General features: G+C 44.3%; 1 protein-coding gene across 7 annotated transcripts in view; it reads right to left on the reverse strand.

Moving 5' to 3' along the window:
* TMCC1 (transmembrane and coiled-coil domain family 1) overlaps positions 1 to 18,139 on the reverse strand; it is a 105,754-nt gene that overhangs the window by 69,378 nt on the left and 18,237 nt on the right. For 2 of the 7 annotated variants that reach the window (XM_048957444.1, XM_048957443.1), the window contains 2 exons: positions 15,778 to 15,835; positions 2,904 to 3,146 (listed from right to left, as the gene is read on the reverse strand). Coding sequence is in view for 1 of the 7 variants with exons in the window: in XM_048957451.1 (XP_048813408.1) it covers positions 2,904 to 2,911 (8 nt within the window). In the remaining 6 variants the exon portion in view is untranslated. Of the gene's footprint in view, positions 1 to 2,903; positions 3,147 to 4,411; positions 4,521 to 15,777; positions 15,836 to 18,139 lie in introns of those variants that run through there. The other 5 variants (XM_048957445.1, XM_048957448.1, XM_048957447.1 and 2 more) reach the window with 5 other exon arrangements.

Genomic DNA, 18,139 nt, shown 5'->3' on the forward strand with positions numbered 1-18,139 from the left:
CAAGAGCACGCTGCTGGCTCACGTTAAGCTTTTCATCTATCAAGACCCCCAAGTCCTTCTCCACAGGGCTGCTCTCAAGCACCGCCCCTTCCAGTCTGTAAGGATGCCTGGGATTCCTCCGGCCCACGTGCAAAATTCTGCACTTTGCCGTGTTGAACCTCATCAGGTTCACCCTGCCCACCTTTCCAGCCTGTTGAGGTCCCTCTGAATGGCATTCCTTCCTTCCACCGTGTCAACCGCACCGCTCAGCTTGGTGTTGTCAGTTCCTTTAAGTATCTCTTTCTGAGGCCAGTTACCCTCCTATTAGCCACTCTTGCTATTGGCATTATCTCAATCAGATGTTCCACACTCTGGAGGAATACATTACTGGGCCATGCCAAGCATTTTGGCAGTAACTTTCCACCAGAGAAAGGAGGTGTGGTAGAGAAAGTTCAGAGATGCTCCTTCGTTCTGCCAGGAGATGCTGCTACTACATGTCAAAGCTGACTCAAATGTCAGGAACAAGTGAACCACAAAGAACGGAAAAACAGCTATTTTCATCCTGCTTCCCAAGAGGAGATAAAAGGTTACAGCACAGCTATTTCAGGCACTACAGAGACCGAGTCAAAAGAATGGGTCAGAAAGAGTGCCTCTCCTTGCTTCTCCCAGCTCATCCACCTGTGACAATGCCAGCACAGAGGACAAGATTTAACACCTCTAGTTCTACAAACAAAGCTTTATCACAGGCTTGGAGTTACAAGAGGGTTGATACACGTTACAATGGTAGGCTTGCAAGGAAAGAGATCTACCAGCAAGCAGGCTGCATGTGATTCTAACATTTGTCCTTATCCCTGGGTTTTGGAAAGCATCACATTCACACTGACTTGTGGAAGATGAACAGCTGACCTGATCTGGCACAGACTGGTAAGATATTCCTCCCAGTGACTCAAAACCAGCATTCCTTCTCTGATCTTTGAGCAGCATGGACCTGAAAACTTCTGTTTTCTAAAAGCAAGCCATTTGGTGCAGAACAATCACAATGCTTTTCCCACTGACTCAGCTGCTTTTGCTATCAGCTATGTGAAAGTTTTCCACTGACTGAGTTAAAAAGTAGCAACTTTGCTATGATTTAGTTTTTCTTTGAAGTCAAACTGGTAGCTTACATTACTTCATCACTAAAACCTCACCATTTAAGTCATTAATGAGGAGGCTAAACAGGATTGAACACAGTGCCAAACCCTGCAGAACTCCACTAGCAACAGGCCTCCAGCTGGGCCTTCCCGCCACTGATCACAATTCTCACCAGCAGTACAGCAATTAGATGAGCAGACAACACGTAGGATGGCAAACAACCTCAACATTTCTCATCCACCTCAGCGTTCACATATCTAGTTTGCATTTCCTCAGTTTACCTATGAGAAAGTTAAGGTAGACAGTTGAAAGCTCTACCAAAGCTGAACCAATCAAATCTACCAAGCCAGTCATCTCTTTGTAGAAAGCTGCCAGGGCGGTTAGGCATAATGACTAATAGATATAATCACCTTCTTGTTTTTTAACATGCTTGTAAACTGTTTCTAGCTATTTATTTGATCTCCTTTCCCAGAACAGAGGTGAGCTGACTGACCCACTCATGGTTCTCTCCTTAAAAAGATTCCTTTTGGAAGATGGGTGGAACTTGCTTTCTTCCTTGCTCAGCACAGCCCTCCCAAGATAACCAACAGTGGCTTTGCAGCGGTAACAGCCAGTTCTCTTACCACTCTCACGGGTGCATCTCAATAGGTGCCATAGCCTTGCTTATATGTTTCCCAGCCTGATCCTCCCCACCTGCACAGTCTTTTCTGCTTTCAGCTTTCCCACCACAACCCTGCTGCTGGACTAGCTCAAGACTGAATCTAGATGTTATCTCCACCCAAATCTCACACCACATAGGATCACGATGGCCACCTCCCTCGGAAAGGTTCTTTTCCATCAAAAATGCTTTCACTTCACTGAGTCAGTAAGTCCCACCATAACAGACTCTGAACAGAAGTCATTCCTTTTCCATTTCTCCAATCTTAACTATTACTCAGACTCACTGTAATGTACTCTACCACTTTTCTTTACTCAGGGACCAAATGATGCTATTCATCACTGCCACCACTCACCCACACAATCAGGCACTTGTTCAGCTCTCTCCTACTGGTGGTGATTTACCAACATTAAGCCTCCATGGGTCTGCAGCTTCTATTGCTCTCAGGAAGGCCAACAGTCTTTCTGCTCCCCATTACCATACCCAGAGATTATAAAAAGCATATTTATTTGTAACAGGATAATTTCTATGGCAACTAACCTCCAGGAAAATCACAGCCAACAGCTCCAGGATGAAAAACTGGGCCAAGGAATTTACTGAGGGAGACCGATCAGCACACGCAGCTCTGAGAAATACTGAAATCTGCCAAATTTCTCTCTGAAGAAACTGTAAGTGTAGGTGTCTGCAGAATTCCCACCACAGCTCATCTCCTAAGTTGGACCAATGACACTACCACCCAGCTCTGTATCTCAGCGCCTTTTAAATACTTTGAAATGTTTTAGTTACCTTTCAGAACAGCATTACAGCAACATTTCTCCAATGTACACTAATTCACCTTTCAGGCTACTTACGCCAAAAGAGAAGTAGCATGCTCCAATTCTTTGTAATAAGATGGTTTTCTCCTTACACATCTTCCCACCATTCCTCTTCCTCCAACACACATTGGCCACTTACTGCACGTAGGGAGCCCAAGACCCAATCACTTGTGTTCTGCCCAGACAGCACATTTCAAGCCCTTGTTCATTGCCACTGTTGAACAGACTTGCACAGGTTCACTCTCCAAACATATTTGTTATTGAATTCAGTAACACATTTTGATTACCCATATGTTATGAGATACAAAAGGTATACATACCTCAGCATTGCTCAGGCTTGCTCATCTCCTTTGCATAGATGTGGTCATAGCTATAATCCAAACATTTTCAGTAAAGATCTAGAAATACTTTAGAAATATATATTCCATGAGAAAGAGGAAAGTCAAGGGAGGGTGGGACATAGCATTTGTTGGCTCCTACATTTGCAGACAACTGCATTCAGTAGCGTGGGTCATCTTCACAGCAAGTCTTGGCAACACAGCTTCTTCATAAAGGACAAAGACCTGCCAAAATTAATAAGCACCATAAGAAAAAAGCATTGACACCTGATCAGCAACAAAACACCACTGCAAACCCATCTCCTTCAAAGAGAAGGACCTACTCTGACTTGAAGCAGTGAGTTTCTGTCAGCTTTGGCACATTTAATGTCAAGAGACTGTTTCTAGTATTGTCTCCTATTCTGAGTAGTGCACCCTAATAACTTAACTCAAAGAGAAAACACTTGGAGCACCTGGGTTAAGCCTGACCATAAGGGAGCACACAGCATAACATCACTGCAGAGCAGCTGTATTTCAGCATACAGGAACACGCCAGCAGTTAGAATGGTCGTTCTACCATTCATTCATTAAAAAACTGGACTGAGATACAATAGAAATCCTTAATTCCTACTGTTTGTTATAGGAATCCCCAAGCAGTGAATCCAGCCCTACACACCACGCTGCTCCCACCATCCCGCTCAGCACAAATCCCAGCGCTGCTCACAGTGTGAGGAGGGCAGAGGCAGCTCACAGCAGCAACACCTGCAGAGGGAAGGAGCTACACAGCCATGGGTGCACCTGGATTAGTGCTGCCTTTGGTCACTGCACCTTTAACTATGACCAAATAAGACACTGACAAAGCTCAAACGAGAAAGCTTCCTGGGGAAAAAAAAAACAAGAAGCCAAAAGCCCACAAAAACCAAGCAATTGTATGGGATACGCATGGCAGGGAGCACACAAGAAAACGTTTGTTTTTCTTTTGTTTGCTCGTTCTGAAATACACTGGCCTCAACGTATTCCTCAGCCCACCGCACGCCGAGCAGATTCCCGCACCCACGGCACAGCTCAGCGGACGTGCACAGAACGAGCGGCCACGGGGCCCCCCGCCCCGGACGGCGCAGCGCGGGACCGGCGGGTGAAGTAGCGGAGCGGGGCTGCGGGCGGCCCTCAGCTCCTCGGCTCCTCCGCAACGCTGCGCCCCCACGCGCGGGCTCGGCCGCCCCGCGCCTCCGGCTGCCCACACGCACAGCGAGGCCGGGAGCGACGCGCGACGCTCCGGGCAGGGCCCTCCCGCACCGCTCCCCCGCCGCGCCGCCCCCGCCGAGCTCCCGCGGGCAGGAGCCGGGGAGGACCCGGCCGGCCGCGAGGCGGCGGCGGCGACGCGAATGGGCGGCCGAGCGGCGGAGCCGGAGGAGGCCTCGGCGCCCGGCCCGGCCCGGCCCGGCCCGCGGAGATCGGCCCCGCCACGCGGCCCCGGGGAGCGACGGCGGCGCCGCCCGCAGGTCACCCACCACCGAGCGAAGCGCCCCCGCCGCACCGCCGATGGCCGCTCCATCCCCGCGCGCCGCCGCCGCAACGTTCGCCCGGGCCGCGCGACGTCAGCGCGCAGCGCCGTCGCCGTTGGAGGCGTAGCGACGCGCGAGGCCCCGCCCACATCGACCCCGCCCCCAGATGCCGCGTGAGTCACGTGCTTTGTCGCGAGCCTCCTGGAGAGGCCCCGCGCTGAAAGCCGGGAGCGCGCGGCACCGCCGAACCGAACCGAACCGAACCGCAGCGCCGCGTCTGCTGCCGCGGATCTCCCCGTGCTGCCGCGCTGTGAGCACCGATTCCGCCCGGTATGATTCCGTTCTACAGAGAAGCTGGAGGGCTTTCTCTTTGTGAGCTGCAATGTGACGGTGATGGAAGTAACAACAGAAAGTGCCCTGATAAAACAGCCACTGCTGGAAGCAATTTAGAAGGGTAAAAATTAAGCCTCGTTTTCCTCAGAAGTCAGTTGGAATAATTTCCCTTTAAAATCAATTGAGTCATTTTAATTAAAATACTAAATCACAAAACGCAAGCAGGATTTTAGGGCCAAGAATCAGCAGGCAGTAAAGTGCTTCAATGGAAATCTTTCAGGCTAAATGCCAGAAGTCTGGGAATGGTAACAGAGCTTTGCTTTGAATTTCTGCAGGAATGGCTCCTGACTCGGAGTCACTGATGACTACATAGATGTATGGGCAACTCACAAAACCCCAGAAATTGCTGCAGACAGTGCCATGCCACATCACATCACAGCATTGCTGCGACAGCTGTTGATGTTTCAGCCAAGCTCCAGGTAGCACAACATTCCTGCACTTCAGGCTGGGCTGGGCACCACATCTCAAACCCACCAGCATACACATGGCATCTGCAGGCTATGGGGAGGATGAAGTGCACCCGGCTGCAAAGAAGCATGCTGCAAAATATGAAGTGCTTACTGCATTGCAATGAGATTACTGCCCTGTGCTGGAAGTAAACAGACTTTCAATAAACCACTAAGCCACCTTCAGCTGCAGAATGACTCCTAGTGGCTCACACAGCAGAGCACAGTTTCCCAAGGCATGGGAGAAAACAACCCTTTCATTGCCAAACAGCCTCTTGGCTCTCTTCTTCTCGTGTTAAAGTAGCAGGAAAGGACAGTGATGCTTCAAACGGCTACAACAGCTTGGAATGTCTTTAAAGGGTACAACCCATCCAATTTCAGCACACCGATACAGCAGAGCTATAATGTATCTCCAGTTGGGTATTGGAGGGCCAGTAATTTGACCTTCTGGCTCCTGTGAATAAACTGTTACAACTGTGCTCTTGTGCAGGAATACTAGAGAGTCTTCAATGAAATTACAGCTTGTTACACCTTGAAAGGAGTATTTTACTCTCCAGATAAGAGTGCAATGCAATAATACAATGAAAAACAATGCATTTTCATTTGCAAAGCACTCTGTCCATTGTAAATCCAGCCTAGGAAGTTAATAAAACAAAAGCAATTAATACTTACAGTAATAAAAGTGCAACCTTTTCCATCTGGCATTTTCAAACAAGTTAGCCTCAAATCAATGCTACAGACACAGATAAACATGACCAACCCTGCCTGCAGGTTAGATGCTTTACTAGAATATGTGCTATTGATCTGAAAGAGTTTTTCTCAAACACTGAAGCCTACGGCCTGTGAATGTGCAAAATATCACCCACTTGTCTTTCACTACAGAGTCAGGAAGGACAGCAGATAACCAGCTAAGGATCTAAGTAAAGTCATTTGGTGTTTTTTTTTTTTCCATTAGAGGATGTTGACAAAGCAATGAGTTACTGCACTAATTTATCTGCTGGTGTGTCTCTTTGGTTTCAGTAGAATTAAAACCATAGATGAAGGGACCACTAGACTAAAACCACTGTGGGCCCCACAGAATGAGGAGAGTTCACTTCTGCACGGCCATATTCATTTCCAGAGCACTAGGCATGAGGAAAACGAGTAGAAGAAGGAACCGTCTTCCTAATATGTGTACGCACATCCCCTTTTGTCAGCCCTGGCAGAGCCCTAGTAAACTTTGTTAGGCTACAATCTTTACAGATAGTTTCTTGAATGGCTCAACTTCATTTTCTAGATAGTGGTGAGATGCAACAATATAATGAAGAGCAATTGACTGATTTTCAAATGGTTTTGCCTCCTGTAAGTAAGCAGGACCTATACTAAAGTTCCAAATTTGAAGTTACATCACTAGTATCAACAATTAGAAATACAGATCCACTCTCTGAGGCTCTCCAAACAACGTAGCTATTGCAAGTGAAGCCACCAGCATTACTAACTTACTGATGCTGGAAGAGCAAACTTACAAACTACTGAGCAGTTAAGGAAAAGAAAGTCCTTTTTCTGCCTAAGAAGGCCCTGTCGGGGCCATCTCTGGATTCACTAGCTAGGAAAGCAAATGCCAGATATTGACAACAAGCAAACAGAGACCAGAAACGTGAATGAGAAGTTCACAAGCCAAAGATGACTGGCAAATATCCCAAGTCACTTTCACATGTATTGCTGAGGCAGCATATAACAGGATTGGACAGCAACATATAACATAACAGGAAGGGGAGCAGCAAAACACATCTAGTAAAAGGTAATGGTTCCAGAGTATGTAGACAGTATTAAGGGGGCACTGATAAGAAAAGCTGACATGATAGTTTAATAAGGAAGGGATGCTCTGAAGGGATTAACACTCAGTCATAAAAAGCAATGAAGATGAACATGGGGCCTAGAACGCACTGCTTTTGCCCACTTCCAGGGAACGTGTTCCTTACAGTAGTCCCGATAACTAAAAGCCAAGGGGATTTGTGAAGTTGGACCACATTTTTGTGCCCAGTTTTGGGGTGCTCCAGGACAAAAAAGAGTCCATTGAAGGGCCACAATGATGATTAAGGGACTGGAGCACCCGTAATTTGAGCAAAGGCTAAGAGAGCCTAGTCGAAGTGAATGGATTCACTATTAACTGAACGGCGTGACTGCAGCCAGCAGAGGGGGAGAGTTTCCTGCGTTTCCAGGCACGGGCAGTTAGAAGCCTTGAAAACAGGGCCCAGTCCAGCGCACCCTCAGCATCACAGCTCCCACAGGAACGCCGCAGGCCCAAAGCACATCTGACTGCACCTCGCCCTGCATCCATACGTGCTGCTGGAGCACGTGCTGGTGGGCCCCAGCGCTCCTCAGAGAACCAGGATAAAACCCCGGAGCTTTTTACTTCCCCTTGGAGAACAAAGAGCTGCTGCAGGATGAGCACAAGCTGGTCCCGGTACATTCTTTGAAAAATTCTTTTGCTTTATTTTATCCAGGAGCGCCCCCTCCTGTTCTCGGCCCCTCGCTGCACGATGCCGCCACGGCCCCGCCCCGCCGCGTCGCAGGAGGAATTCTGTGAGCTCCTGAAGTCTCAACGAACCACAAAGCCCCTTCGGTATTTCAGGCCCCGCAATTCGCCTCCACCACAGGCGGTAACGGCCACGCAGCACACTGTGCGTGACCCACAGCCGCCTTCCGCGGCACGAGTCCGGGACGCGCTCGGTGCTCGAAACGGGAGGGCACCGCGCACCCCGCGTTACCTCGAGTAAGGGAGGACGAGGGGCGCTGCGGGGCGGAGCAGCCATTTCATCCCACTTGGAGGAGCGCGTGTCCTCTCCAGGCGGCCGCCAGGGGGCAGCAGCACCCCGGAGCCGGCAGGGCCCGGGGCGCGGAACGGACTCGCAGCGGGCATCGATCCGTCACGGCGGCAGACGTCAAAGGCAGATGCAGATATTTCTTAGACTCCAAATGTGTAAATGTGCTAAAAGGACTCAAGCTGATGGAAGGGATCAGCAGTTATCTATCTAAACTTTCACACAGACACGGTTATATTAGATCTAATATATACTAATTTACAGCAAATGTTGCTTTCCCTGTTACCACGCCTGGACAAAAGATGGGATTTGTATTACCATGTTAGTATGAAAATAAAATCAGGAAAACACAACTCCTGAGAAAATGAAGAAGTCCCGAACAAAACACACACCCTTGTTCCACAGCTTCAGAATTACTGAGCTTTGTGACTAACCAAAGCTAATAGTCTCATCATAGACAGGTTCGGAAGTAAGGTTAGCGGATGTTTGGCACTGTAAGGTCAGTTAGTGAGAGCGCAGCGCTCTGCTCTGCAAACGCAGCTTCAAGTCAGCCCTGCCACATGCAGCTCCGGGCTCTCCACCCCCTGATGAGCAGCTGGCCTCACTGCTTCCTGACAGCCTCTGAATAGCAGAGGGGAGCACACAGAAGCAGGCCACTGAAGACATTATTGATCCATTCACTAGAACGAGACATCCTAGAATGATGATGACCAACCACAGGGCTTACTTACTCAGAAACAAAGGATCAATACTCAGTATGACAGCTTGGGAGCAAAGATTTGGTGCCATAAGTTTTCTCTCCTTATGACAGCGAGTACTAAACAACTTCCAGTTCTTACATACTGAGAGAGAAAAAACACATTTACATTTTTCAGTGTAAATAAAGCTTACCAGGTCTGCCACCTCACCGAGATGAATGCAGAGAATGAAGTCTGTGGAGGACAGCAAGTGGATACAGCATACTCAATTACTTTTCCCAGGGACTCAGTGCTCCTAGGCTTCACAAGAAAAATACAAGGCTGGTGTATATACTCTCCTTGTTCAATTTACTGGTAAGAACCTTTGTGAGAATGAAACAATATTCTTACAAGAAGCAGCCAACTGTAAAGGGAGTATTTTATGAGAAAAGCTGGGAGCACAGAAAGCAATAATCATGAGGTTGCAAATTTTAATGACTAATTTAAGTTTAAAATTGCCTACATAATGGCCATATCCTAGGAACTTTAGCCCATCAGATCTTCTCAATCCTCCTATGTAGCAAGAAATGTGAAAGCACAGTGATAAAAGCCAAAAGAAGCAATAAAATCTGTAATTTCTATTTGTGCTGGAGATCATGAAGTGTCTTTAAATAAAATATCACTTAGTCAATTTAATTGCTTCTTTTTCTATCAGCTCCTTATGCTGGTCTAATATCTTAGCATTGAACCTGTGTCCATGGATGCTAAACTGACTTTCTCTTATGTACTTAGTTGGATATAGAGGACATAAAATTTGTTTCTGGTGTCGTAATCAAGACTTGCCAACAAAGAAATTTGTTCCACACAAGGTGCTGCTGAATCAATAGGTAGAAGGCTGAAAGGAAATGCAACCTACCAGGGAATAAAGACACATTTTGCAGGAACAATGTGTTGTCATTAGGTGTGATAATTGGGCAAATTGTGGCGTGATCTTAAAAGTCTCTGCTGGCTGTATTCCTTTGAGTGCATTACTCAACTAGGGGAAAGGTACATTAGATATGCCTTACTTCATTGTACTTCTGAAGTGGAGCGCAGGTGTGGGAGAACAAACAAGTTTGCAATCCTTGCTTTGCAAATCAATTCTTAATCACTCAAGTTCTTATTTCCATACTAGATTCAACTTGTTGATACTTATTGCAATTTGCAATTTGGCAGCTTCCTTTTTGTAGTTCAAACGGATAGCAGAGATTTTTTAAAGCTTTTAATTCCTAGCATTAGTGCTTATGATTTATTTCAAGTAAAAATGAGTAGTTATAATGAGATACCCAACCAAAGACTGGATTAAGCCCTGCTGAAAAGTGAAGCATGCAGTGTACAGCTCCATTTCGCATTACCCTCGCTAGGGATTTACACTGTTTCTTTTGCACTTTTTTCCTCCCCCCCAAAAAAAATCTACCCTTAGAAATTATTTATACCATCCTCACATTGCAAAAGGAATGTTATCAAAGCAAAAACAGTGCATGAAGAGAATTTAGATTTTCTTCTGATAAAAGAATGACTGCTAAAAATGATTGCTTGACATCCACTCAGATAACTGGCATGTTGTTTTCAGATACCTAATAAAACAGCTCTGAGAGGGAGTTCATCAGCTCTTAAGAGGCAACTCTGAAAAATCTAAGGACAAAAGAAAGCAAAGACATTGCAGTTTGAAAACTAGCTGTCCCCTTCCAACATGATTAACTGCCTTCTTGGTCGTTGTGTTACTTGTGAGGAGGAAGAAAGAAAGGCTGGGATATGAACTACCTGCAGTGCCATGATCCACGTCAAAAAGAGAATCAGAATGGACATCTCCTTCTGCCTGTAAACTACGGGGTGTTTGAGATGCACTTCCAATGCTGCTGTTTCATTTACTTTTCCTCACCTTACCCAGTGATGGACTGCTTTTCAGAGTGGGATCCGCACTGTCAGAGAATCTGGCTTGAGGTACAAACCACAATTATGATGCGGGTAGCACTATCATGAAAAATTTCCCCAATTTCCCATTTGTGGAAATACTTATTAAATTTAATGCTAATGCAACAATAATATTTACTACACGCTTCACTGCTTCTTCATAGTTAAATGTAATTGAATTACGTTCCAATTCTATGTGGAAGCATCCCACATGAAGAACAAAGTCATAGAACAGACCCAGCAGCCCTGAAATTCTCTCTGGCAAGGAGTAATTAAATAAGCATTTGGGATCTTTCTTTACTAAATGAGCAGATAACAATCCCTACCTTTAATAAAATAAGCAAAGAACATAGCACAGTTTGTTGTAATCCTAGAACTAATTGCACCATATAAATGATGATGACCAACCACAGGGCTTACTTACTCAGAAACAATATAAAAATATAAATATAAAAACCATATAAACAGGTCTTAATGCAACAGGATGAACACAGAATAAAACTGTCAGTCTTAGTCCTGGGAATGGCTAGTTCCATGCCAAAGAGTCCTGACTCTTCCTTTTTCACATGATCACTATGCTGAGCTGAATCTGCTGGAGCCCAGCAGTCACTACAACTTGTGTGTGTGAGAACACAGAGTGACAGGAAGAAGGTGGCACAATTCCTTAACTAATACAACAATCTCAGAAATATCTGCCTAACTTACTGCTTAATAACAAGGACACCAATCAAGTATTTTATTTTTCTCATTGGTCCTTAGGTTCCCCTAAAGGTAGTTTCTAAACTATGACAGATACCTTAAGGAAAAATCCCTTCCCTAAGAGCACTCAGAGCAGTGTAAGGCTTGCCATCCAGCCAAACAATCCAATAAAACTGCTGTATCTGCTGTCTTTTTAGTAGCTAAATTAGGAAGCCGGAGTGTTCTTATTTTCTAATCTCATCTGAGAAGAAGAGAGACTTAATTTAAAGACATTTTGTTCAGTCAGAAGCATCTAAATGATCATCGATTGTTTTTCCTTAGCTGGGTGTGTGAGTCTCTTTAAAGCAGTAACTGCTCATCATTTGTGCTCTGTCCCTGTTGCCAGACAGGCTAAGGGAGTTGTGTCAACATTTCTGGAATAAAAACTGTGTTTGAACAAGACAAACTCAAACTGTCGCACTTCTGTGAATCACAACAATGGCCACAGAATCAAGATGAAGAAGTTCAACTTCAGTCACTTTGCTTGGTTAGACACATCTATAAGAAAAATCAATCCAGAAAAAATCCTTCTGCATTGACACTTCCCAGTAGCCGCACAGTTGCAGGACTCCTGTAAGAGATTTGTTGATAATTAGAATTCAAAGTTATGAGGAGGTGGGAAGCAAAGATGCTTTGTGATGTGATCCAAGTGTTGTAAATGGAGAGGATTGGAAATTTTTCCTCAAATTGCACTCACTCAGTGACATGAACTAATTTGTTGGAGCCGAGACACTCTGTCACCTGTCCATCTGTGCTTAGCTCCACTCAGTGATGCTCAACTCCGGCACTTCATCTAGCGCTGCAGGATATGACATTCCACCAAGTATATGCTCAGTGTATGGGTTTAGTTCATCTCTAGCATTATGAAAGGAAAAACATCATTGCATTTGAGGATAACTGCGAGAACTGTAAAGCAAGTCAATTACAATATGGTTTACTGCACTAGGAGGACTTCTTTTACTTGATTTGTTCACCAGCATTCAGCTCAAGTTTTATGTATTCTGATTTTATTCTTTCATTTTCTGAAAAGTCATAAACATTTAGGAGTGCTTACAAAGCAGAATAAAGTTTGGTTGCATATAGCACCTCTTGCACTTGGGCCATATGCTTTGCTTCTCAAACTAAACAATTTTGATTCTTGTGATTCCTGCTCTCATTTTTTTCTAAATCAGACACCCTTTCACAGTACCAAAAGGAGACAGAAATGCAAAATATAAGTGCCTCTTAAGCAGCAGGTCACTGCAGGATCATCTCTGCTCTTAAATCTACAGTGTTTTGCCAGTATTTCCCTTTTCCCTATTGGAAGACCTGGCAAACCCTGGACCTGGTGTGATGTGCTCATAGGAAGAAATGATGATGGATTCTCTAAACGACTCATAGTGAGATCAGAATTACTGCTGTCCAGCAGAAAAATGACAAATGCATACATAACTGAGGCCAAGGGCAGTGTGTTGGGTTGAGGTCCCCACATTCTTTCCAAAGAATCACATTAAGGAGCAGAGCTGAACCGCCACAGACAGAAGAAAATTTCAGTTGGAGATGTGAAACACTTAATATAAGCTAGCTGCAGTTAAGCTATGTGACACATTCACAGATGTGCACAGGGCAAACATCTATCTAGAGGTGTTTCTCAGTTCCCCATTACAGACTGCACTGATTAATGCTACATATCTTCAAGTAAAAAAAATTGCTACGTGTCTTCTTTATTCCTATGACAGTATGGAAGTATGACAGCTTATGGAATTACTCTGCTCAGTACCTGGCCCCAGACAGGTCTAAAAGTGATTTTAATGAAGATGAAGTTACTGTTTTTCAATAAAAGCATAAGTACCTGCAAAAGGTCAATAAGATTTACTCTGATATAAGCCCAGAGATCATTTGTTATTGAAATGACAAAAAGATACCTTGTCTATAAAGCAGAGAGAATGACCAATTACACCACTTGTTTACCAGGTAACCCTTGGCATTTCCATAATTTTCTTAAGACTTAAGCTTTGTTTACACAATGTTAGCATGGAAGGCTCAGAAATAACCACCGATTATTGATGAAGCTTTCTAAAACATATTTCAAAAACAGTCTTCTTGTCCCTGATGAACCACTTATTCTCAAAATGTCAAAATATTGAGTCATATTTTTCATCAGTAGCTACAAAAACATAAGAGTTATTGAAGTTTTAACTCTGCAGCTTCCATGACAGTTCTCTGAATCAAACCATTATTGAAATGAAGATCTAAAAAGGATTCCTAAGATATTTTTCATACTTCCTCCAATTGTAGGTCTATAAGTATTTTCCAGGGAAGATACAGATCATTACAGAGCAAATTTATTAAAAGGACTGATTTTATTAATGACCTTTTACTCATCCTTTTGAAGTCATTCCAAACCCTGCATTGTCCCATACTACAAGTTGAAAACCACTGATGCAATACAACTATCTCTACACCAAAGGATATGAAGATCATCACCACCCGCTCCAGGAATACATTTCTAGAGTTCTGTCACACCAGGCCTCAGTGCCAACATGAAATGTTTTGAATCAGATAGCAGCTATCAAGAAAGAAAGAGAGAGATGAGCACTAGTACCTGGAGGAGGAGAAAGCTGTTTATGAAAGCCATCAGTGGTTTGCAGAAAGAATCCTGAGAAACCGCTCATCTAGCAGGATCTTACATCATTGTTCTTGAGCTGTTGCATTGCCTCAGCATGTACCTCACTGACATCTGTGCCTTTACTGTCTCATAAAGCTTGATGCCTATTATTTGGCCTACAGAACAGCATTAATTACAATCACTATTCCCAAAAAGTGGCTGAATACCCACTGAATCTCACTTCGTGCTGTTTGTTTGCAAACAAACCCATTAAGCACCGGTGTAGAAGTCTACTGTTATTACAATGACTATGAAAGTTATTATAAAGATGCAAATTTCATAAAGGTCTATCATTTTGTAACTAGCAGTACAATATGAAAACCATCTAACTTGAGCAACTTATTGTGAGGATCTTCCTTTTTTATTTTTGCCCCTAAGTCTCTTTATTGTGTACCAAGTTTCATCTAAATGACTTGGAACGATGGGCAGGGGAACAGTTCTAAAATGAGTACTCCATGAACTTCCCTTACTCTCTCCCAGGCAATTCTCTTGCCCTCTGAAGAAGGGACTCAATGGCTTACTGTACTCTACACAGCCTTTAAACACATATTTGGAACATGCACGTCTCCGAGTTGTGCTACATCTTTTCTAGCTTCTGTGGTTATATGAGACACAGGCATTCCTGCTTGATTTCAGGCCACCAATCCATACACTTGACACAATGTTGGCTTGAATTTTAAGTAACAACTTCCTGTTTGCCTGGTGCCATTTGTGATGGGTAGAAGTGATAGAATTAAAAAGCTACTAACTATTCTGTTCGCTTACAGGCTTTGAAGACAGGGTGAGGGAGAGGGGCTAACAGAAACTGTATCGCTTGCTGCTTGCTTAGATCCTCCCATAGAAGAGTAATTCCGTAAGAGTTCCTGTTATCTACACCCTGCAGGTAAGGCCAAGAAACCAACTGTCTTAAACACTTGTCCTTGTAAGTAGGAAGACCTCCTTGACAGAATCTATAATGACCCTCTTCTTTCTTCCAAATCCTTTTGAAACACTGAAGCGAAATTTACAAATTGATTGTACCTAGCCCTGATGCCCAAAACCCTTGAAATAACTTATTCAATGTGTGCTCATAGCCTGGAAGGCCAGCTGTATTCTGAGCCGCATCAACAGAGGAGTGGAAGCAGGAAAGGGAGGGGATTGCACCCCTCTGGTCTTCCCTTGTGAGGCCCCATCTGCAGTAATGTGTCCAGGGCTGGGGCCCCCAGTAAAAGAAAGATATGCAACTGTTGGAGCAGGTCCAGAGTGCCATGAGAACAAGTACCTCTCCAATAGAGACAGACTGAGAGTTGGAGTTGTTCAGTCTGGAGAAAGTTCTGGGGAGACCTCATTGTGGCCTTACAGTACTTAAAGGAAACTTATAAACAGAAGAGAGACTGACTTTTTACACAGTCTGATAGTGATAGGACAAGTGTGAAGCTTTAAACTAAAAAAGGGGAGATTAAGGTCAGATGTCAGAGGGAAATTTTACTCAGAGGGCTGTAAGACCCTAGCACAGGTTGTCCAGGAAGCTGTGGGAGACCCATCCCTGGAGGTGCCCACAACCAGGCTGGATGGGACCCTGGGCAGCCTGACCTGGAGGGAGCAACCAGCCCACAGCAGGGAGTGGGGCTGGTGGTAAGTTTAAGGTACGTTCCAATCTAAAACATACTCTGCAATTATGTTATTTCATTCATATACTTGTAATGCATCATTACATTATCTGTATAGCACTTACCATAACAGGATTCTGATCTTCATTGTTGCAGCACCAAGGACTCTTAACGACATGTAACCTAGAAGATAAAGTGACCAATCTTACTGTAGGAGCAGTAATACACAGTGAGCCAATTTAAGCTCTCATAAAATGAGTAGCCCAAATAACATGGTAACAACTAAGAAAATAGAGACAAATAAGGAGCAGTTCATTGGTAACAAACCCATACATAACGCATACGAACATCCACAGACACAGAGAAACAACAGTAAGGAATGTTGTAATACTTGAACAAACCATTATCCAATTCTGCTGCCTCAGCTGATATGACAGGCTCCTGAGATAGTTTTTAGTAAAATCAGATCCCTGTTCAAAATTCCTCTCTACCTGTGATTCCAATTTGCACTTCCTATGAGAATAGCTGCTCTTGGGTGCTGTGTACAGGCAGGTAGAAAGGCAGCTGCCTTGTTGATGGGGTCCTGCCATTGGCCCCATTTCTCTTTGCTATCAGACCACCACAGAAAGCCTGAGGACAATCAAATTCATGTTGAATCTTTAAAGCAAGACTCGAGATTGCTTTGTTGAATAGTTCTCACCAGTGAATACCTGCCTCCTATGGCAACACCAAGCAACAAGAAGAAATAAAATTATTTAATTTCAAAGCCACAATGTGAACATCCAGATTTTACGAGGAAGATGTTCTGCCATCAGCCACGAGGGCAAGTTCCGGAGCTTTCCATTCTGCTTTTACTCAGTCTCCTTATTCATGTTTCCGCTGTGGCCTCTAATCTTTAACCACTGGGCTTGCACTGTGTATGTGAAATCTTCAGGAGCTTCTGAGCCCTTTATCTTTGATATGTGAACAAGCAGGGACTATCAGATGGGATTTTTAAACATGCTCTGTGTTGAGAACTCTCAGTGAATTCGACAGAAGGACTACACAGGTGAAGCTAAGAATTGGAAACATAACATCCAAACCAGCATTTCCAAATACTTCATGCCAAAGGCTAAATCTCTCATTGCATTTTCTCTTGCTCCCAAACTTACCCTCTTTCACACCCAGTCGTGGTTTCTCTATCATAATTACGATTGTGTTAGCAGAAACTGTAAAGCAATAGCAGAGAAGAAACAAGTACATGACTCCCCTAATTGCAGTGGGGACCAGTGACCTTTTTACAGATCCTCAACTTTGCAATCTGACAACGTCAATAAGGGTTGCTTCTTAAAAGGAAGCTGGATGACCACTGTTTCTGTCAGAGCACATAAAATATCATACAATCTCTTATTTCTATACTGTTAATTTCATAGAATCATAGAATCATAGAATCACCAAGGTTGGAAAAGACCTAAAAGATCATCCAGTCCAACCGTTCACCTATTCCCAATAGCTCCCACTAAACCACGTCCCTCAACACAACATCCAGCCTTTCCTTGAACACCCCCAGGCACGGTGACTCCACCACCTCCCTGGGCAGTCCAATCCAGTGCCTGACCACCCTTTCTGAAAAGTAATACTTCCTCATGTCCAGCCTGAATCTCCCCTGCCGTAGCTTGAAACCATTTCCTCTGGTCCTATCACTGATGACACGAGAGAAGAGGCCGACCCCCAGCTCACTACAACCTCCCTTCAGGAAGTTATAGAGAGCAATGAGGTCTCCCCTGAGCCTCCTCTTCTCCAGGCTGAACATTCCCAGCTCCTTCAGCCTCTCCTCATATGGCCTGTGTTCCAGACCCCTCACCAGCTTCGTTGCCCTTCTTTGAACACGTTCCAGGGCCTCAATATCTTTCTTGCAGTGAGGGGCCCAAAACTGGACACAGTACTCGAGGTGCGGCCTCACTAGTGCTGAATTTCTCCCAAACTGGAAAGCAAAATTTTGTCAAGGTATACCAAGCTGCTGCTTTCTCCAAGGATCAATTTCCCACTTGGAACAAAACAAGAATCTCTTGAGTGCTGCAATTAGCAGCTATGAAAAAACAACAGACTGGGAAAGCTGCTGGTTTGGGTACCTAGTGGCATGGTCTCGCTTGTTTAATTAAATGATATTATTTTGTTTGAGAGATCTTGGACTGTGTCTTGAACAAGAGACATGGTACAACAATATTTTTCCTAAAGATTTCCACTCTCTTCCCAAATGACAGGGTTCTTCTCAATGAGAAGACTGTAGAAAAGACCCTGCATAAACATCACTGAATTAATTACAAAATAATTACAACATTATAGTGAATCCATTGATTTAATGGATTCACTATAATAATTCACTCTTTAATTCCAAACTGCCTCCATCCCAGAAGGAACAAACTGTGAGTTAGACTCTTAAGTATACAATTAAGCCTGCCAAGTTCTGATTCCATAATATGCTGCTTAGTATTGAACATCTATCAG

Source organism: Lagopus muta, chromosome 11, assembly GCF_023343835.1.
Source record: "Lagopus muta isolate bLagMut1 chromosome 11, bLagMut1 primary, whole genome shotgun sequence".
In the NCBI taxonomy this organism is placed as follows: domain Eukaryota; kingdom Metazoa; phylum Chordata; class Aves; order Galliformes; family Phasianidae; genus Lagopus; species Lagopus muta.